Source organism: Tachyglossus aculeatus, chromosome 22 (assembly GCF_015852505.1).
Source record: "Tachyglossus aculeatus isolate mTacAcu1 chromosome 22, mTacAcu1.pri, whole genome shotgun sequence".
NCBI classification, from domain to species: Eukaryota; Metazoa; Chordata; class Mammalia; order Monotremata; family Tachyglossidae; genus Tachyglossus; species Tachyglossus aculeatus.
In genome coordinates this window covers 52,432,427-52,454,970 of record NC_052087.1, presented here as the reverse complement: position 1 = coordinate 52,454,970, position 22,544 = coordinate 52,432,427, and the positions used below count along the sequence as shown (strand labels likewise).

At 49.2% G+C, this 22,544-nt stretch overlaps 1 protein-coding gene across 1 annotated transcript; it reads left to right on the top strand.

The window, feature by feature from the left end:
* The first annotated feature begins 4,018 nt into the window (after positions 1–4,018).
* LOC119944151 (interferon-induced transmembrane protein 3-like) lies at positions 4,019–11,961 on the top strand. Its single transcript, XM_038765370.1, has 2 exons — positions 4,019–4,207; positions 11,809–11,961. The coding sequence occupies exons 1-2, from the start codon at positions 4,019–4,021 to the stop codon at positions 11,959–11,961; spliced, it is 342 nt and encodes a 113-aa protein (XP_038621298.1).
* Positions 11,962–22,544: the final 10,583 nt, after the last annotated feature.

The window sequence follows — 22,544 nt, the reverse complement described above, 5'->3', positions numbered from 1 at the left end:
AAATACAATTTAAAAAATTAAAAAGGCAATAATAATAATAGGAGAACTCCGAGGGGCAGGTGTGTTCCTGTAGCATTCAACATTCTTAAGCACAGCTTTGGGGAGCATGGCATAGTGGATAGAGATTGGGCCTGGGGGTCAGAAAGTCATGGGTTCTAATCCCGGCTCTGCCACTTGTCTGCTGTGTGATTTTGGGCAAGTCACTTAACTTCTCTGGGCCTCAGTTACCTCATCTGTAAAACGGGGATTAAGATTGTGAGCCCCACGTGGGACAACCTGATCATCTTGTATTTCCCCCAGTGCTTAGAACAGTGCTTGGCACATAGTACTGTGTGCAGAGCACATGAAGACTGTGAGCCCCACGTGGGACAATCTGATCACCTCGTATTCTCCCCAGTGCTTAGAACAGTGCTTTGCACATAGTAAGCACTTAACAAATGCCATTAGTAGTAGTAGTAGTAGTAGTAGTAGTAGTAGTAGTAGTAGTAGTAGTAGTAGTAAGCACTTAACAAAAGCCATCATTATTATTGTTATTATTATTATTAAGTGCCAGAGCTGGGATTAAAACTCAAGTCCTCTGACGCCTAGGCCTGGGCTTTTTCCATTAGGCCATGCTTCCCCTCAGAGAGTCTGTCAGAAAGTCAGTCGGTCTGTCAGAGTGTTAATCAGTCTGTCGGAGTGTTGGTCAATCGTCTGTCAAAACCTCAGTCAGTCTGTCAGAGCATCAGTCAGCCACCCATCATCTGTCAGTCAATTTGTCAGTCAGTCAATGGGTCATTGGTCATTCATTTGTAAACTAGATTATAAAGTCCTTGAGGCCCAGAATCATTCATTCATTCATTCAATCGTATTTATTGAGCGTTTACTGTGTGCACAGCACTGTACTAAGCGCTTGGGAAGTACAAGATGGCAACATATAGAGACAGTCCCTACCAAACAGTGGGCTCACAGTCTAGAAGGGGGAGACCTAAGAAGGGGAAGCCCTAAGTCTGGTCCCATAGAGGGTTCAGTTCTTCACTCATAACCTTGGAGGGTGGATGACAGTAATAATAACGATGATAATAATGATTAAGTGCTTACTGTGTGTCATGCACTGTACTAGGTGCAGGGGTAGATTCAAGTTAATCAGGTTGCACACAGTCCCTTCCCGACATGGGGCTCGCACTCTAATAGTGGGAACAGGTATTGAATCCCCATTTTACCCGAGTTCAAGTTTCAGCTCCATCACTGGCCTACTGTGTGACTTCGGACCAGTCATTTACCCCCTCTGGACCTCAGTTTCCTTGTCTATAAAATGGGGATAAGATAGGTTGTAAGCCCTATATGGGGAAGGAGTTGTGTGTCTGATCTTAATCAATCGATGGTCTTTATTGAGCACTTACTGTGTAGCCAAACTGTGTTATACTGTACTCTTCAAAGCACTTAGTCCCCTCTCAGGGTCGTACCTGGGGAGTTTCCAGTAGTCTACCAGTCTCGACTAAGGGAGAGAGAGTCAAGCAGAGGCATACTCATTCCAATCGTATCTAACAACTCCACTGTACTATCCCAAGGATTCAGAAGAGTGCTTAGTACAGAGTGATCACCTTCCAGACTGTAAGCACCCTCTAGACTGCAAGCTTGATATGAGCGGGGAATGAATCTGTTCTATTGTTATATGTTCCTTTCCCAAGTGCCTAGTACAGTGCTCTGCACACAGTAAGTGCTCAGTAAATACGATTGACTAAGTGCTCAATAAATGCCATTGATTGTTTCATTGCTTGATGGATGTGGAGACTGGCCATCCCTGAGACCGGTCACCAAACGTGGGGGATTGGACTTGGCCACGGGTGAGTCAGAGCCTTTGGGGGATAGGCAGGGCTAGGGAGCAGGGCTAGCTTGGTCCTGATGGTGAGAAAATCATCGGATAATTGCAATTGGTTTCACTCTCAAAGACTGAGTAGCAGTGCGATCCAGTGGAAAGAGCCTGGAACTGGAGTCAGCGGACCTGGGTTCTAATCCTAGCTTTACCACATGTCTGCTGCATGACCTTGGGTAGGTCACTTCACTTCTCTGTGCCTCATTCACCTCATCTGTAAAATGGAGATGAAGTCTGTGAGCCACAGGTGGGATGGGGACTGCATCCAACCTGATGATCCTGCATCTACCCCAACCTCAGTTCCTCCTTCTCCAGCTTGACCCCGTCCCCGAGTTCGATTCTGTTACGGGAACACATTCTCCTCCCCTCCCATCCCCTATTAGAGCACAGGCCTGGGACCCAGAAGGTCATGGGTTCGAATCCTGCCTCTGCCACTTGTCTGCTGTGTGACCCTGGGGAAGTCATTTCACTTTTCTGTGCCTCAGTTACCTCATCTGGAAAATGGGGATTGAGACTGTCAGACCCACGTGGGACAAGGGACTGTGTCCAACCTGAGTTGCTTGTATCCAACTAAGCACAGTGCCTGGCACATAGCAAGTGCCTAAGAAATACCATAATTACTATTATTATTATTCTCTGGGCCTCAGTAACCTCATCTGTAAAATGGGGACTGAGACTGTGAGCCCCACGTGGGGCAGGGAGTCCAGCCCAATTTCCTTGTCTCCAACCCAGTGCTTAGTACAGTGCCTGGTACATAGTAAGTGCTTAACAAATACCAGGATTATTATTATTATTATTCATGGTTGTTTAGCTACCCAATCCACCTCTCTAGCTCTTTCCTTTTTCTGCTGAAACCTCCTTCTGTCTTGGAGGCAGCCCCACGGGCTCCTTTCATTCAACATGTCTGAAACAGAACTCCCTACTTTCCCTCCTAAACCTTCTTAGCTTCCAGATTCCTCCTCCAACTCTCTCCCTCTCACCCGTCTACTCTCTTCTCCCACTACAACCCAAATTGCACTCTTTTTTTTTAAAAAAAAGGTACATTTGTTAAGAGTTTACTATATGCCAGGCATTATATTAAGTGCTGGATACAAGATAATCTGGTTGGACCCGAACCCTGTCCCAAGTGGGGCTCACAGTCTCAATCCCCATTTTCCAGATGAGGTTGTGGAGTGCAGGAAATGTACCTACCAACTCTGTTACATTGTACTCTCCCAAGAAATTAGTACAGTCTCTGCATACAGTAAATGCTCAAAAAATATGAGTAATAATAATAATAATGCCATTTGTTAAGTGCTTACTATGTGCAAAGCACTGTTCTAAGCGCTGGGGAGGTTACAAGAGGATCAGGTTGTCCCACGGGGATTGCTTGACTGTTGGTGATGATGGTGTTTGTTAAGCTCTTACTATGTATTAAGCACCGTTCTAAGTGCTGGGGTATATCCAAACTAGTCAGGTTGGACACAGTCCCTGTCCCACATGGGGCTCACAGTCTTACTCTCCATTTTACAGGTGAGGGAACTGAGGCCCCGAGAAGTGAAGTGAGACTCCCCCAGGGTCACACAGCAGACAAGTGGCGGAGCCGGGATAAGAACTCGGGTCCTTCTAACTCCCAGGCCCGGGTTCTCAGCCTAATTGAGGCACAGAGAAGCCAGGTAACTTTCCCAAGGTTACAGCAAACAGACAGTGCTCTTTCCACCGGACCACATTGCCTTACCCAATTCACCTCTCATTTCTTCACCCAATTTCCCAATTGCCACTCGGGCCTACGGTTGTCTTGCTGTCCCTCTGACCCCCTCCCCCTTCCCTGCAGCACCTATGTTTATGTAATAATAATAATAATGATGATGGTATTTGTTAAGCGCTTACTAGGTGCCAAGCACTGCTTTTATTTCTTCCCCCACTTATTATTTATCTAAAGAGCCTCTCCCCTGATAGGTGGTAAGCTCCCTGTAGGCCTACCGATTCTCTTTGACTCTCCCCTCCCCGGTTTGTCGGGACTGAAGTTGCTGGGTGAAGCAAGAGGAGGCAGGAGGAGCCGGATGGGTTTTAGGGGGCTGTTCGTTCTGCCCCTTTCCCTCTGGCCCTTCCTCTTTCCCTCTGATTCTCCATTGCTTCTGCCACTGGCCTTCCAGTCGCCGATCTCCAAGCCCGCTCCCGGCCATGGACAGCCCCGACTACTCCAGGCCTGTCTCCGGGCCCCCGCCTGGGCCGGGCCCCTCGACGGTCATCTCCATCCCCACGGCCGTCAGCTCCTTTCAGCCCCGAGATTACCTGGTCTGGTCCTTCTTCAACACCCTCTACCTGAACTTCTGCTGCCTCGGCCTCATTGCCTTCATTTTCTCCGTGAAGGTGGGACCCCCGCGGCGGGATGGGCAGTGGTGGGGAGCGGGGGCGCGAGGAAGGCGTAGGGGGCAATCACTGCATCCCTGTCCCCGAGCCAGACCGGGGATGCCTGCCCCAGAGAAGCAGGACGACATAGAGGCTAGAGCCCGGGCTTGGGAGTCAGAAAGTCATGGGTTCTAATCCTGGCTCCGCCACTTGTCTGCTGTGTGAACTTGAGCAAGTCACTTCACTTTTCTGGGCTTCAGTTCCCTCATCTGTAAAATGGGGATTAAGGCGGTGAGACCTGTGCAGGATAGGGACTGTGTCCAACCCAATTATCTTGTATCTCCCCGGCGCTTAGAACAGTGTCTGGCACATAATAATAATAATAATGGCGTTTATTAAGTGCTTACTATGTGCAAAGCACTGTTATAAGCACTGGGGAGGTTACAAGGTGATCAGGTTGCCCCATGGGGGGCTCACAGTCTTAATCCCCATTTTACAAATGAGGGAACTGAGGCCCAGAGAAATGAAGTGACCTGCCCAAAGTCACACAGCTGACAAATGGCGGAGCCGGGATTTGAACCCACGACCTCTGACTCCGAAGCCCGGGCTCTTTCCACTGAGCCACGCACAAATACCATAATAATGTTATTATTATTATTATTCTCCCCAGTGCTTAGAACAGTACCTGGCACAAAGTAAGTGCTTAACAAATACCATTATTATTATTAGGTTGGCACCTGCACCCTAGGACGGTCTCAGCCCCCGCCCCAGGCTCAACCTCCATGGGGCCAGGCCAGCCCAACCCCCACCATGGCCTCCAATTGTGAAGTCCTTCCGAACACAAAGATGAGGAAGTGGTTTCCATATCCCATTGTGGTCATCCCTGACCGCAGTCCAATTTCTGTCCATGGCCCCACACCAGCCCCTATAGTGTCCTCTGACCCAGGGCCGTGACGGGGTGGCAGGGCAGACGGGGCAGCCACTGGAACCCCCTTCCCGGGTGTACCCTAATTCATTCATTCATTCATTCATTCATTCAATCAATCAATCAATCAATCAATCGTATTTATTGAACGCTTACTATGTGCAGAGCACTGTACTAAGCGCTTGGGAAGTACAAATTGGCATCACATAGAGACAGCCCCTACCCAACAGTGGGCTCACAGTCTAAAAGGGGGAGACAGAGAACAGAACCAAACATACCAACAAAATAAAATAAGTAGGATAGAAATGTACAAGTAAAATAAATAAATAAATAAACAAGTAGAGTAATACATATGTACAACCATATATACATATATACAGGTGCTGTGGGGAAGGGAAGGAGGTAAGACGGGGGATGGAGAGGGGGACGAGGGGGAGAGGAAAGAAGGGGCTCAGTCTGGGAAGGCCGCCTGGAGGAGGTGAGCTCTCAGCAGGGCCTTGAAGGGAGGAAGAGAGCTAGCTTGGCGGATGGGCAGAGGGAGGGCATTCCAGGCCCGGGGGATGACGTGGGCCGGGGGTCAATGGCTGGACAGGCGAGAGCGAGGTACAGTGAGGAGATTAGTGGTGGAGGAGCGGAGGGTGCGGGCTGGGCAGTAGAAGGAGAGAAGGGAGGTGAGGTAGGAGGGGGCGAGGTGATGGATGGACAGCCTTGAAGCCCAGGGTGAGGAGTTTCTGCCTGATGCGCAGATTGATCGGTAGCCATTGGAGGTTTTTGAGGAGGGGAGTAATATGTCCAGAGCGTTTCTGGACAAAGATAATCCGGGCAGCAGCATGAAGTATGGATTGAAGTGGAGAGAGACACGAGGATGGGAGATCAGAGAGAAGGCTAGTGCAGTAGTCCAGACGGGGTAGGATGAGAGCTTGAATTAGCAGGGTAGCGGTTTGGATGGAGAGGAAAGGGCGGATCTTGGCAATGTTGCGGAGTTGAGACCGGCAGGTTTTGGTGACGGCTTGGATGTGAGGGGTGAATGAGAGAGCGGAGTCGAGGATGACACCAAGGTTGCGGGCTTGTGAGACGGGAAGGATGGTAGTGCCGTCAACAGAGATGGGAAAGTCAGGGAGAGGACAAGGTTTGGGAGGGAAGACAAGGAGCTCAGTCTTCGACATGTTGAGCTTTAGGTGGCGGGCGGACATCCAGATGGAGATGTCCTGAAGGCAGGAGGAGATGCGAGCCTGGAGGGAGGGGGAGAGAGCAGGGGCAGAGATGGAGATCTGGGTGTCATCAGCGTAGAGATGATAGTTGAAGCCGTGGGAGCGAATGAGGTCACCAAGGGAGTGAGTGTATATTGAGAACAGAAGTGGACCAAGCACTGAACCTTGGGGAACCCCCACAGTAAGAGGATGGGAGGGGGAGGAGGAGCCTGCAAAAGAGACTGAGAAAGAACGACCGGAGAGATAAGAGGAGAACCAGGAGAGGACGGAGTCTGTGAAGCCAAGGTCAGATAACGTGTTGAGGAGAAGGGGGTGGTCCACAGTGTCAAAGGCAGCTGAGAGGTCGAGGAGGATTAGGACAGAGTATGAGCCGTTGGATTTGGCAAGCAGGAGGTCATTGGTGACCTTTGAGAGCGCAGTTTCCGTGGAATGAAGGGGACGGAAGCCAGACTGGAGGGGGTTGAGGAGAGAGTTGTTGTTGAGGAATTCTAGGCAGCGCGTGTAGACAACTCGTTCAGTCCTATTTATTGAGCGCTTACTGTGTGCAGAGCACTGTACTAAGTGCTTGGGACGTACAAGTTGGCAACATCTAGAGACGGTCCCTACCCAACATTGAGCTCACAGTCTAGAAGGGGGAGACAGACAACAAAACAAAACACATTAACAAAATAACATAAATAGAATAAATATGTATAAATAAAATAAATGAATAGAGTAATAAATATGTACAAACATATATACACATACATATACATCTATACATATATAATTAGCTAGTCCCCAAAGGCTCCACTGCACTATGGGAAGGGGAGGAGGCCAAAAGTCTATGCCACACTATTCCCTTGCCCCAACCCCTCAGAGAAGTCAGGGGAGCACTGAGCCTGAACACTATAATAATAATAATAATAATAATAATAATAATAATAATAATAATAATAGCATTTGTTAAGCACTTACTATGTGCCAAGCACTGTTCTAAACACTGGAAGAGACAAGACTACCATCGCCAGCTCTACCCCTTAGACTGTGGGGGTGGTCACAGCCCCCGCTCCCTCCACAGGATCCTATGAACCCCAGAGATAGTAATAATAATAATAATAATAATAATAATGGCATTTATTAAGCACTTACTATGTGCAAAGCACTGTTCTAAGCGCTGGGGAGGTTACAAGGTGATCAGGTTGTCCCACGGGGGGCTCACAGTCTTAATCCCCATTTTACAGATGAGGTAACTGAGGCCCAGAGAAGTGAAGTGACTTGCCCAAAGTCACACAGCTGACAATTGGTGGAGCTGGGATTCGAACCCATGACCCAGAGGTCTTCTGGGGACTCCCCCAGAAGAGGCAGCATGGCGTACAGAAGACCTGGGATCTAATCCCGGCTCTGTCACTTGATTGCTGTGTGACCTCGGGCAATACATATTTATTACTCTATTTATTTTACTAGCACACATTTACTATTCTATTTATTTTATTTTGTTAATATGTTTTGCTTTGTTGTCTGTATCCCCCTTCTGTGAGCCCGCTGTTGGGTAGGGACCGTCTCTATATGTTGTCAACTTGTACTTCCCAAGCGCTTAGTACAGTGCTCTGCACACAGTAAGCGCTCAATAAATACGATTGAATGAATGAAAGTCACTTAACTTCTCTGTGCCTCAGTTACCTCATCTGTAAAGTGGGGATTGAGACTGTGAGCCCCATGAGGGACAGCGCCTGTGTCCAACCTGATTAGTCTGTATCTACCCCAGCGCTTGGAACAGTGCTTGACACATCTTAAGCGCTTAACAAATACCATCATTATTACTATTATTACATAGTAAGTGCTTAACAAATGCCATCATTATTATTTTTATTGTTATTATTATTATTTTAAACTTCTTCAAAAACTCCACCTCCTCCAGGAGGTCCTCCCTGAATAATGGACATCACACTAGTCACATCAGAAAAACACCCCAAGTAATCAACCTAAGTCCATTTACTGGGGAAGCAGCGTGGCTTAGTGGAAAGAGCCCGGGTTTGAGAGTCAGAGGTCGTGGGTTCAAATCCCGGCCCTGCCACTTGTCAGCTGTGTGACTTTGGGCAAGTCACTTTACTTCTCTGGGCCTCAGTTCCTTTATCTGTAAAATGGGGATTAAGACTGTGAGCCTCCCATGGGACAACCTGATGACTGTAACCTCCCCAGTGCTTAGAACAGTGCTTTGCACATAGTAAGTGCTTAACAAATGCCGTTATTATTATATTATTATTTATTAAGTACTAACCATGTGCAGAAAAATGCACTAGCACTTGAGGGAGTACAATTCTGTTGATTGGGTAAACAAAATTCCAGGTTTACAAGTAGTTTACAAGTAGTTGTACACCACAATACTACAATACACTCAAAGGACACCAAGGACCTACTGCTTGCCAAATCCAACAGCTCATACTCTATCCTAATCCTCCTCGACCTCTCAGCTGCCTTCTACACTGTGGACCACCCCCTTCTCCTCAACACTCTATCCAACCTTGGCTTCACAGACTCTGTCCTCTCCTGGTTCTCCTCATCTCTCTGGCCATTCATTCTCAGTCCCTTTTGCGGGCTCCTCCTCCCCCTCCCATCCCCTTACTGTAGGGGTTCCTCAAGGGTCAGTTTTTGGTCCCCTTCTGTTCTCTATCTACACTCACTCCCTTGGTGAACTCATTCGCTCCCACAGCTGCAACTATCATCTCTACGCTGATGACACCCAAATCTACATCTCTGCCCCTGCTCTCTCTCCCTCCCTCCAGGCTCATATCTCCTCCTGCCTTCAGAACATCTCCACCTGGATGTCTGCCCGCCACCTAAAATTCAACATGTCCAAGACTGAACTCCTTGTCTTCCCTCCCAAACCCTGCCCTCTCCCTGACTTTCCCATCACTGTTGACGGCACTACCATCCTTCCTGTCTCACAAGCCCACAACCTTGGTGTCATCCTCGACTCTGCTCTCTCGTTCACCCCTCACATCCAATCCGTCACCAAAACCTGTCGGTCTCACCCGCGCAAGATCGCCAAGATCCGCCCTTTCCTCTCCATCCAAACCGCTACCCTGCTTGTTCAAGCTCTCATCCTATCCCATCTGGATTACTGTATCAGCCTCCTCCCTGATCTCCCATCCTCCTGTCTCTCCCCACTTCAATCCATACTATACGCTGCTGCCCGGATCATCTTTGTCCAGAAACGCTCTGGGCATGTTACTCCCCTCCTCAAAAATCTCCTGTGGCTACCAGTCAACCTACACATCAGGCAAAAACTCCTCACCCTTGGCTTCAAGGCTGTCCATCACCTCACCCCTTCCTATCTCACCTCCCTTCTCTGTTTCTCCAGCCAAGCCCGCACCCTCTGCTCCTCTGCCTCTAATCTCCTCATCGTGCTTCGTTCTCGCCTGTCCCGCCGTCGACCCCCGGCCCACGTCATCCCCCGGGCCTGGAATGCCCTCCCTCCCCACATCCGCCAAGGTCCTACTGAGAGCTCACCTCCTCCAGGAGGCCTTCCCAGACTGAGCCCCCTCCTTCCTCTCCCCCGCCACTCCCTCTCCATCCCTCCTGCCTTACCTCCTTCCCCTCCCCACAGCACCTGTGTATATGTATATGTTTGTACGTATTTATTACTCTATTTATTTGTACATATTTATTCTATTTATTTTATTTTGTTAATATGCTTTGTTTTGTTCTCTGTCTCCCCCTTCTAGACTGTGAGCCCACTGTTGGGTAGGGACTGTCTCTATATGTTGCCAACTTGTACTTCCCAAGCGCTTAGTACAGTGCTCTGCACACAGTAAGCGCTCAATAAATACGATCGAATGAATAGAGCATGGGCCTGGGAAGGTCCATGGGTTCTAATTCTGGCTCTACCACTTGTCTGCTGTGTAGCCACTTCACTTCTCTGTACCTCAGTTACCTCGTCTGTAAAATGGGGGTGAAGACTTTGAGCCCTATAATGGGACAGGGACTGTGTCCAACCCAATTTGCTTGTATCCATCCCAGCGCTCAGTACAGTGCCCAACACATAGTAAGTGCTTAACAAATATCATTATAATTATAATTATTGTCATTGAATCCCTACTTTACAGTTGAAGAAACAGAGGCACAGAGCCCGTTGCTGGGTAGGGACCATCTCTATATGGAGCCAACTTGTACTTCCCAAGTGCTTAGTACAGTGCTCTGCACACAGTAAGCGCTCAATAAATACAATTGAATGAATGAATGAATGAATGAATGAAGTGACTTGTCCAAGGTCACATGGCAGGCAAGTGGTGGAGCCAGAATGAGAATCCAGGTTCTCTAATCCCCAGATCCATGCTTTCCATTCATTCATTCAATCGTATTTATTGAGCGCATACTGCGTGCAGAGACTGTATTAAGCGCTTGGGAGAGTACAACACAGCAATAAACTGACACATTCCCTGCCCACAGTGGGCTTACAATCTAGAAGGGGAGACAGACATTTACATAAATAAAGAAATGACAGTATTGGACATAAGTGGCTCAGCACTTATGCTGAGCCACTTGAAGCAGCGTGGCTCAGTGGAAAGAGTGCGGGCTTGGGAGTCGGAGGTCATGGGTTCAAATCCCGGCTCCGCCACTTGTCAGCTGTGTGACCTTGGGCAAGCCACTTAACTTATCTGTGCCTCAGTTACCACATCTGTAAAATGGGGATTAAGACTGTGAGCCCCGCATGGGACAACCTGATCACCTTGTATCCCCCCAGCGCTTAGAACAGTGCTTTGCACATAGTAAGCACTTAGCAAATTCCATCACTGTTATTATTATTTTAAATGCTGTGGGGCTGGGGGCGGTGAATAAAGGGAGCAAGTCAGGGTGAGGCAGAAGGGAATGGGAGAAGAAAGGAAGGCTTAGTCTGGAAGGCCTCTTGGAGGAGATGTCTGTCAGATTTGAGGAGGGAGGGCGTTCTGGGCCAGAAATAGGATGAGGGTGAGGGGTAGGCAGAGAGATAGACGACCTCGAGGAACGGTGAGAAGGTTAGCATTAGAGGAGCAAAGTGTGAGGGCTGGGTTGGAGGAGGAGAGCCGGGAGGTGAGGTAGGAGGGGGTGAGGTGATGGACGGCTTTGAAGCCAATCGGTAGGAGTTTTTGTTTGATGAGGAGGTGGATGGGCAACCACTGGTGTATTTTGAGGATTGGGGAGATATGTCCCCAACATTGTTGTAGAAAAATGATCCGGGCAGCAGAGTGAAGTGTGGACTGGAGTGGAGAGAGACAGGAGGCTGGGAGGTCAGAAAAGAGACTGATAGTAATCAAGATGGGATAGGATAAGTGATTGTATCAATGTAGTAGCAGTTTGGATGTCTGCCGTGGGCTTGAAGGAGCCAAGAGGCGGTGTCGGCCCCAGCCGGCCCCTCCCTGGTATCTCACCGTTTCTGGTGCCCGCTCTTGGCCTGTCTTCCTGAGGAAGCTAGCTCTCTCTCTTTTCCACTCCCTCTGTGGGTTTTTGTTTCCGCTGTCTCTTAGGCGAGGGATCGAAAGGTGATGGGAGACCTGGTGGGAGCCAAGGATTACAGCCAAACCGCCAAGTGCCTGAACATCATCGCCGTGGCCGCCTGCTTCTTCTCCATCTTCATCTGCATTGTCATCACGGTGGGGATCGTCTTATCTGCCAGATGAACCCCTCCGCCCCCCAGTTTCCTGCCGCCGCGCCCCCCCAGATACAAGCTCTGGGCTGAAACCCAGCGAGTTCCCTCCAACTCTGCTCATCACCCTCCCCTTTCATCTGGTGTCCCTCACAGTCCCAAGCCCCACCGGTCACCCCTAGCTCTGCCCACCCACATCCCAACTCTCCTCCTGTTGCTGAAATGGGGAGATTTGGGAATTTGGGCTCTCTCCCACTTCCTCCCTCTCCCCTTCTCCTGCCCTTCGGCACAGCGGACCCTGATGACAAGTTACCTCCCCCCAGAACCAGCCCCCACCCCAATCCTGTGAGAATTCCAAAACCATTAAACAGCCTTTGATTCTCCTATAACTTCCACCCCTCAAGTTTACCATTCCATCCTAGTCTTCCTAGCAGACAAAAGGGGTTCATTTATGATCTGAGGAGCCCCATCCAATTTCTCTGACTCCCCCCTACCCCCACCAGCCCCCCCCGACCCCAGGGAAAGAGGTCTCAATCAAAGGGCCGCTTTTCCGGGGGCTGTTGGGGACAGCAGAAGGTCATCTTTGATTAGAGGGGCGGCACCCCCTCCTCCTGCCTCCCGCTGCCCACCACCACCCCCTTAGCCGGGGGACCTGGTGGGAGGGCGGGTAGAGTTAGCAGCAGCAGCACTTGGATAGAGCATGGGCCTGGGATCGGAAGGTCATGCGTCATGGGTCCGCCGCTTGTCTGCTGTGTGACCTTAGGCAAATCACCACACTTTTCTGGGCCTCGGTTACCTCACCTGTAAAATGGGGATTAAGACTGTGAGCCCCATGTGGGACACGGACTGAGTTCACCATGATTTGCTTTTATCCACCCCAGCGCTTAGTACAGTGCCTGGAACACAGTAAGCGCTTAACAAATATCATTATTATCATTAGCGTTGGGCCCCGATTCACTGGGCTTTGGGAGGACTCGTTGGCCCCTCTTTGGGGGCTTGAAGGGGCACTGGTGGGTGGGGGCATTTCAGGGGTGGTGGCAGGGTTTGGGGGGGGATCCCCAAGAAAACATGGGGATCCCCCCCTTGTGTTATAGAGAAGCAGCATGGCTCAGTGGAAAGAGCACGGGCTTTGGAGTCAGAGGTCATGGGTTCAAATCCCGGCTCCGTCAATTGTCAGCTTGTGTGACTTTGGGCAAGTCACTTCACTTCTCTGCGCCTCAGTTCCCTCATCTGTAAAATGGGGATTAAGACTGTGAGCCCCACGTGGGACAACCTGATCACCTTGTATCCCCCAGTGCTTAGAACAGTGCTTTGCACATAGTAAGCGCTTAACAAGTACCATCAAAAAAAAAAAACCTCCTTCAGGGATGGGCCCCACTCGGTCTCGACATCGCAGCCATGGATGGACAGAAGGACGGATGGACCCAGGGGAGAGGGGAGAGGCTGGTGGGCGACCCCGAGGGCTCGCGGGGAGGGTGGGCAGGGGGCTCGCAGGGCTGACTGACACGGGATCCCGGGGCACAGGAGTCCTGGGTGGCCCAGCTACCAGGTGAGCGAGTGTGTGGGTATGTGTAGGCATGTGTGGACGTGCGTGGATGCCGCCGTGCACTTCTGTGTATGCTACTAAGTGGTATGTACCACTCTGTTTTTGTATACTTGTGGCAGCGTGGCTCAGTGGAAAGAGCACGGGCTTGAGAGCCAGAGGTCATGGGTTCAAATCCCGGCTCCGCCAATTGTCAGCTGTGTGGCTTTGGGCAAGTCACTTCACTTCTCTGTGCCTCGTTACCTCATCTGTAAAATGGGGATTCATTCTTTCATTCATTCAATCGTATTTATTGAGCGCTTACTGTGTGCAGAGCACTGTACTAAGCGCTTGGGAAGTACAAGTTGGCAACATATAGAGACGGTCCCTACCCAACAGCGGGCTCACAGTCTAGAAGGGGGAGACAGACAACAAAACAAAACATATTAACAAAATAAAATACACAGAGCAAATATGTACAAATAAAATAAATAGAGTAATAAATACGTACACACATATATACATATATACAGGTGCTGTGGGGAGGGGAAGGAGGTAAGGTGGGGGGATGGGAAGGGGGAGGAGGGGGAGAGGAAGGAGGGATGAAGACTGCGAGCCCCACGTGGGACAATCTGATCACCTTATATCCTCCCCAGCGCTTAGAACAGGGCTTTGTACATGGTAAGCGCTTAACAAATGCCATTATTATTATTATTATTATCTGTCGGTGCCTGGGAGTGTGTGTGTGTATGTGTGTCTAAGTGCATCCAAAGATGCTAGACTGTAAGCTCCTTGTGAGGAGGGACCCAGCATTTAGAGCAGTGCCTGGAACATAGTAAGCGCTAAAAAAAACATTAAAAAAGAAACACCCGTCTACCAATTCTGTTGTATTATCCTCTCCCAAGAGTTTAGTACAGTGCTTTGCATAAAGTAAGCGCTCAATAAATACCACTGGTGGATTGTAAGCTCATCCCCTAGCTTGTCACGGGCAGGGACTGGGTCTCTTTATTATTGTATTGTACTCTCCCAAGCGCTTAGTACAGTTCTTTGAACACAGGAAGCACTCAACAAATACAATTGATTGAATGTATGATATTTCTGTGGTGTCTGTATGTGTAATATAATAATAACAATAATAATCATGGTATTTGTTAAGCGCTTACTCTGTGCCAGGCACTGTACTCAGTGCTGGGGTGAGTAAAAGCAAATTGGGTGGGACACAGTGCCTGTACCACAAGGGGCTCACAGCCTCAATCCCCATTTTACAGATGAGGTAACTGAGGCCCAGAGAAGTGAAGTGACTTTCCCAAGGTCACACAGCCTGGGGGAGTCGGGATTAGAACCCACGACTTTCTGACTCCCAGTTCCGCGCTCTGTCCACTCGGTGTTTGTGTGTTTCTGTTTGTGGCTCTGGGTGTGTTTGAATGCGTGTCTGTGTCTCTGAGCGTGCGTTTGTGGGGTGTGAGTGTGTGTTTCTATGTTTCCATTTTTTGTGTTTTGCGCTTGCTGCCTCCCCGAGCTCCCGCAATGGAAACTTGGCTTGTTGGCTGGGGTGGGGACGAGGGGCGGGGAAGTCCGGGAAGAGGGGAGGAGGAAAAACCAGGGAATTTCCCTGGATCCGGGAAGCCTCGTTTCCCAATTTGACCCAGCCTCAAGACCCTCCCGACGCCCCTCCCCTCATTTCCTCCCACCCCTAGCTCTCCCTTCCTCATTCATTCATTCAATCGTATTTATTGAACGCTTACTGTGTGCAGAGCACTGTACTAAGCGCTTGGAAAGTACAAGTCGGCAACCTATAGAGATGGTCCCTACTGTTGTCCACCCTAGCTGTGTACTCCAGCAGAAGCGGCATTGACTGCATTTTCCCTAAAGGCTTAGCGTAACCGACTCCATTGTATGCAAGGCATCTCTATATGTTGCCAACTTGTACTTCCCAAGCGCTTAGTACAGTGCCCTGAATCAATCAATCAATCAATCAATCGTATTTATTGAGCACTTACTGTGTGCAGAGCACACACATTAAGCGCTCAATAAATACGATTGAATGAACAACAGGAAACGTGAGGAATAGGCGCCGGCCTCGCGGAAGATCCTGTAATCGAGGAGGGCTGACACTGATCAAAGCAGCTAGGCCCTGTCTGAGACCACCCCATCCTGAGTGGGCGATGTCTCCTGCTAACATCTCCTGTTAACAGGGTGCCAAAGTGTGCGGGAATCCTTTGTGTAGCTCCGATGGGGAACCAAAAAAAAGGGAAGAAGCGTCTGGGATCGAGGCTCTTCGTCACTAATAATAATGGTATTTGTTAAGCACTTACTCTGTGCAAAGCACTGTTCTAAGCACTGGGGGGATACAAGGTGATCAGGTTGTCCCACATGGGGCTCACAGTCTTAATCCCCCTTTTACAGATGAGGTAACTGAGGCACAGAGAAGTTAAGTGACTTGCCCTAAGTCACACAGCTGACAATTGGCAGAGCTAGGATTTGAACCCATGACCTCTGACTCCAAAACCCGGGCTCTTTCCACTGAGCCACGCTGCTTACCTCTCAGGAGGTGAGCAGTCAGCTTTCCTACCTCTACTGCTGTATCTGAACTCATGTCTCCGAGCCATTTTTCCTATCTGCGTCACCGCTTTGGGTTCTTGAACCCTGTGGCCGATTTACGCCGCTTAACTTATTTTTGCCCCCTATTTGTCGATAACACTACCCAACAACGGGCTCACAGTCTAGAAGGTGGTGGTGGTGGTGGTGGGGGAGACAGGGAACAAAACAAAACAAGTAGACAGTCATCAATAGCATCAGAATAGATAAATAGAATTATAGATGTAATCAAAAAATAGGGTGCAAAATAGGTTAACTGGTGTAAGTCGGCCACAGGGTTCGAGAACCCAAGGTGGTGACGCAGATAGGAAAAATGGCTCGGAGACGTGAGTTCAGATAGAGCAGGAAAGGTAGGAAGGTTGACTACCCACCCGTTCACCTCCCGAGAGAGGTTCGAGAGGCAAGCAGCCCCGATCCCAGCTGCTTCTTCCTCTTTTATTTGGTTCCAGATCCGAGCTACACATAAAATTCCCACATATGTGCCTCACGTGAAACCTCGGCATTCCTAGATCCTGAGTTAAATTACAACCCTTTGTTTGTCATGGTTTGGTTAATGTCAAAATCCTTGTTATCAGGATGCTATCGGGAGATAACCATCGGCACAGGATGGGGACATCCCAGACAGAGAGAAGACACTTTGGTTAATGTAGCTTTACACACACTGGAGTGCTTTCGTTCTGCACAAAATGGAGGGTTACTGTTGGTATGCACAAGATGGAGTCAATCATACCAAGTTTGCTGGCGGACAACAGAGATATATACACATCATTAATAAAATAGAGTAATAAATATGTGCAAATATACATAAGTGCTGTGGGAAGGGGAGGGGGAAGGGCAAGAGGGAATGGGGGTGATGGGGAGGGGAGGAGGGGCAGAGGAAAAAGGAGGGCTCAGTGTGGGAAGGCCTCCTGGAGGAGGTGAGCTTTCAGTAGGGCTTTGAAGGGAGGAAGAGAGCTAGTTTGGCGGATGTGTGGAGGGAGGGCATTCCGGGCCAGGGAAAGGACGTGGGCAGGGGGTCAACAGTGGGACAGGTGAGAAGGAGGCCCGGTGAGGAGGTTAGCGGCAGGCAGAGGAGCGGAGGGTGCGGGCTGGGCTGGAGAAGGAGAGAAGGGAGGTGAGGTAGGAGGGGGCGAGGGGATGGACAGCCTAGACGCCGAGAGTGAGGAGTTTTTGCTTGATTCGTAGGTTGACAGGCAACCACTGGAGCTTAGAACAGTGCTTTGCACATAGTAAGCACTTAATAAATGCTATCATTATTATTATTTTTGAGGAGGGGAGTGACATGCCCAGAGCATTTCTGTACAAAGATAATCAGGGCAGGATGTGAAATACGGACCAGAGCGGGGAGAGGCAGGAGATTGGGAGGTCAGAATGGATCCTCCCCAAATCCCCACCCCTCATGCCCCCCACCCCCACCCTTCCCTCCCCCCTCAAGCCTCTCCTATTCCCACCCCTCATTCTCTGCTACCCCTCTCCTCCCTCCCGTCACTTGGTTCCCCTTCGGCCCCCTCTTTTCCTCCTTTACCACCCCTCCTCTTTTCCCCCCTTATATTCCAACATGAGGAAATGGGTTCTCATTCTCTCTTTGTACATAGTAAGTGCTTAACAAATACCATCATCATTATTATTATTATTTAGCTGTCTTCTCACCCCCCCCCCCCCCGCCCGCCACCTTCCCTCCTAACACATTCTGGAGCCCCGGTGTGTGTGTGTGGGGGGGGTCATTCACATCATCCTGGGCCCACAACACAGGCCTCCTCCTCCACCCTCCTTTCCCCAATCCCAGCTTGCAGCCATGAACCCATCACCCTTGGCCAGCCTCCCCGCATACCTGGGCCCAGTCAACGGAGACCCAAGTTCACAGGAAACCAGGAACTGGAGGAAAAACAAAGGATAAAAGGATTGAAATCTCCCCTTATCCAGAGAGGAGAGCGGAAAAAAGCGGAGAACAACTCATATTCCCTTTTGGAGAAGCCATGTGGCCTAGTGGAAAAAGCCTGGGTCTGAGAATCAGAGGACCTGGGTTCTAATCGCTGGTCGGATGTCCTCCCGTCACCTCAAGCTTAACATTCCAAAACAGAACTCCTTCCCTTCCCACTCAAACCCTGTCCTCCCCCTGACTTTTCCATCACTGTAGACCGCACCACTATCCTTCCTGTCTCACAAGGCCAATAACCCTGGTGTTATTCTTGACTCCTCTCTCTCATTCGACCCACATATTCAATCCATCACTAAATCCTGTCAGTCCCACCTTCACAACATCGCTAAAATCTGCCCTTTCCTCTCCATTCAAATTGCTACCTCATTAATACAATCACTCATCCTATCTTACCTATTATTATTATATTATTATTATGATGGCATTTATTAAGCGCTTACTATGTGCCAAGCACTGTTCTAAGCGCTGGGGAGGATACAAGGTGATCAAGTTGTCCCATGGGGGGCTCACAGTCTTAATCCCCATTTTCCAGATGAGGGAACTGAGGCACAGAGAAGTGAAGTGACTTGCCCAAAGTCACACAGCTGACAATTGGCGGGCCGGTATTTGAACCCGTGACTTCTGACTCCAAAGGCCGGGCTCTTTCCACTGAGCCACTCTGCTTCTAGATTACTGCATCAGCCTCCTTGCCGACCTCTCGGCCTCCTGTCTCTCCCCACTGCAGTCCATACTTCACTCTGCCGCCCTGATCGTTTTTCTACAAAAGCGTTCAGGACACGTCACCCCACTCCTCAAAAAACTCTGGCTGTTGCCCATCCACCTCCGCATCAAACAAAAACTCCTCACCAATGGCTTCAAAGCCCTCCACCACCTTGACCCCTTCTGCTTCACCTCACTTCTCTCCTACAACCCAGCCCGCCCACTTTGCTTCTCTAGGGCTGACCTTCTCACTATGCCTCCATTCATTCATTCAATCGTATTTATTGAGCGCTTAATGGGTGCAGAGCACTGTACTAAGCGCTTGGGAAGTCCAAGTTGGCAACATATAGAGACGGTCCCTACCCAACAGTAGTTTACCTCCATCCTGCCTGTCCTGCCGCCGACCACTAACCCTGTCCTGCCTCTGGCCTGGAATGCCCTCCCTCCTCTAATCCCACAATTACTCACCCCCCACCCCCTTCCCCGACCCCTGCTTCAAAACCTTACGGAAGGCCCATCTCGTCATTCATTCATTCAATCATGTTTATTGAATGCTTACTGTGTGCAGAGCACTGTACTAAGCGCTTGGGAAGTACAAGTTGGCAACATATAGTGGTCACACAACAGACAAGTGCCGAAGCTGGGATTAGAACCCACGACTTTCGGACTCCCAGCCTTCTACTTTCTCAAGGGCTTAGAACAGTGCTCTGCACACAGTAAGTGCTCCATAAATATCATTGATTGATGGAGTGATTGCTCAATAAATATCATTGATTGATTGATGATTGAAAGATTGATTGATTGAAGGAAACAGGTTTGTAAAATGGAGAAAACTAGTGTGCAGCCTTGAAGTCAAGGTGAGTGAGCTCATCTCCTCAGCTGAAGCATGAAGAAGCCCAGCAGAGAAAATTTCCTTGAACCAATCAATCAATCATATTTATTGAGCACTTTCTGTGTGCAGGGCACTATCCTAAGCTCTTGGGAGAGCACGATATAACAGAGTCGGTAGATACATTCCCTGCCCAAAAGGAGATGGTGCAGACTGGGAGACGGACATTGGTAATGAATAATATGAATAAATTATAGATATGGACAAAATTGCTGTGGGGCTGGAGGTGGGATGAATAAGGGGTACAAATCTAAGTGCAAGGGCGATGCAGAAGGAAGTAGAGGAAATGAGGGCTTAATCAGGGAAGACCTCTTGGAGGAGATGGGTCTTTCATAAGGCTTTGAAGCGGGAGCCATTGTACAGTGCTCTGCACACAGTAAGCGCTCAATAAATGCGATTGAATGAATGGAGATGGTGTTTTAATAAGAATATCTGGTATATTGTTATACTGTACTCTCCCAAGTGCTTAGAACACTGCTGTGAGCAAAATACACGCTCAGTAGATGGGCATGTTACTCCCCTCCTCAAAAATCTCCAGTGGCTGCCTGTCAACCTACGAATCATCATCATCATCATCATCATCATCAATCGTATTTATTGAGCGCTTACTATGTGCAGAGCACTGTACTAAGCGCTTGGGAAGTACAAATTGGTAACATATAGAGACAGTCCCTACCCAACAGTGGGCTCACAGTCTAAAAGGGGGGAGACAGAGAACAAAACCAAACATACTAACAAAATAAAATAAATAGAATAGATATGTACAAATAAATTAAATAAATAGAGTAAAAAAAATATGTACAAACATATATACATATATACAGGTGCTGTGGGGAAGGGAGGGAGGTAAAATGGGGGATGGAGAGGGGGACGAGGGGGAGAGGAAGGAAGGGGCTCAGTCTGGGAAGGCCTCCTGGAGGAGGTGAGCTCTCAGTAGGGCCTTGAAGCCCTAAGCACGAATCAAGCAAAAACTTCTCACTCTCGACTTCAAGGCTGTCCATCCCCTTGCCCCCTCCTACCTCCCGTCCCTTCTTTCCTCCAGCCCAGCCCGCACCCTCCGCTCCTCTGTTGCTGCTCACCTCCTCACTGGGCCTCATTCTCGCCCATCCCGCCTTCGACCCCCGGCCCACGTCCTACCCCTGGCCTGGAATGCCCTCCCTCCACACGTCTGCCAAGCTAGCTCTCTTCCTCCCTTCAAAGCCCTACCGAGAGCTCACCTCCTCCAGGAGGCCTTCCCAGACTGAGCCCCCTTTTTCCTCTCCTCCTCCCCATCCCCCCGGCCCTACCTCCTTCCTCTCCCCACAGCACTTGTATATATTTGTACAGATTTACTACTCTATTTATTTTACTTGTACATTTGTACTATTCTATTTATTCTGACAATGATGTGCATATAGCTATAATTCTATTTGTTCTGACGATTTTGACACCTGTCTACATGATTTGTTTTGTTGTCTGTTTCCCCCTTCTAGACTGTGAGCCTGTTGTTAGGTAGGGACCATCTCTAGATGTTGCCGACTTGTACTTCCCAAGCGCTTAGTACAGTGCTCTGCACACACTAAGCACTCAATAAATATGACTGAATGAATGAATGAATACCCGCGTTTGATTGTATAAATAAGGCCTTGAAAATGGGCAGAGTGGTGTCTGTCGGTTACGAAGGGCGGAAGGAGTCCCAAGTCAGAGGTAGGGTGTGGGTGAGAGGTTGGAGGGGAGATGGATGAAATCCAGGAGGTTGACGTCAGAGGAGTGAAGTGGGTGAGCTGGATTGTAGTAGAAAGTCAGGAAGGTGTAGTAGAACGAAGCAAGGTGATTGAGGGCTTCAAAGCCAATGGTAAAGAGCTGCTATTAGATGTGGAGTTGGTAACCACGGGGGTTTCTTGAGGAGTGGGGAAATATGGACCAAAATCAGGAGGAAATACGAGACTGCAGATATGGAGAAAGTTCAGGGCTGGAGATATAGGTTTGGGAATCGTCCTTGTCCTCCTGGGATATGGGGAACTGTATTCATTCATTCATTCATTCATTCATTATTCAATCGTATTTATTGAGCGCTTACTGTGTGCAGAGGATTGTACTAAGCGCTTGGAAAGTACAAGTCGGCAATATATAGAGACGGTCCCTACCCCACAACGGGCTCACAGTCTAGAAGGGGGAGACAGATAGCAAGGTCCTGGAGAGGGAAACAGATAATAATTATGGCATTCGTTAAGCACTTACTACGCGCAAAGCAGTGTTCTAAACACCGGGGTAGATACAAGGTAATCAGGTTGGACACGGTCCTTGTCCCACATGGGGCTCACAGTCTCAATCCCCATTTTAAAGATGAGGTAACTGAGGCACAGAGAATAATAATAATAATGGCATTTATTAAGCACTTACTATGTGTAAAGCACTGTTCTAAGCGCTGGGGAGGTTACAAAGTGATCAGGTTGTCCCCTGGGGAGCTCACAGTCTTAATCCCCATTTCACAGATTAGATCACTGGGGCCCAGAGAAGTGAAGTGACTTGCCCAAAGTCACACGGTTGACAATTGGGGGGCCCAGGATTTGTACCCATGACCTCTGACTCCAAAGCCCGTGCTCCTTCCACTGAGCCATGCTGCTTCTCTGAAGACAAGGAAAGTTAGACAAGGCATACAGCAGACGATTGGTGGAGCCAGGATTAGAACCCACATCTTCTGACTCCCAAGTCTTTGCTCTTAATAATAATAATAATGATGGTATTTGTTAGGCGCTTACTATGTGCAAAGTACTGTTCTAAGCGCTGGGGGGGGGGGGATACAAGGTGATCAGGTTGGCCCACATGGGGCTCACAGTCTTAATCCCCATTTTACAGATGAGGGAACTGAGGCCCAGAGAGGTGAAGTGACTTGCCCAAAGTCACACATCTGACAAGTGGCGGAGCTGGGATTAGAACCCATGGCCTCTGACTCCCAAGCCTGGGCTCTTTCCACTGAGCCACACTGCT

Coding starts and splice junctions, on each gene's coding strand:
- LOC119944151 (XM_038765370.1), top strand. CDS start 4,019: ATGGACAGCCCCGACTACTCCAGGCCTGTCTCCGGGCCCCCGCCTGGG. Junction 4,208..11,808: donor CCTTCATTTTCTCCGTGAAG/GTGGGACCCCCG, acceptor GCTGTCTCTTAG/GCGAGGGATCGAAAGGTGAT.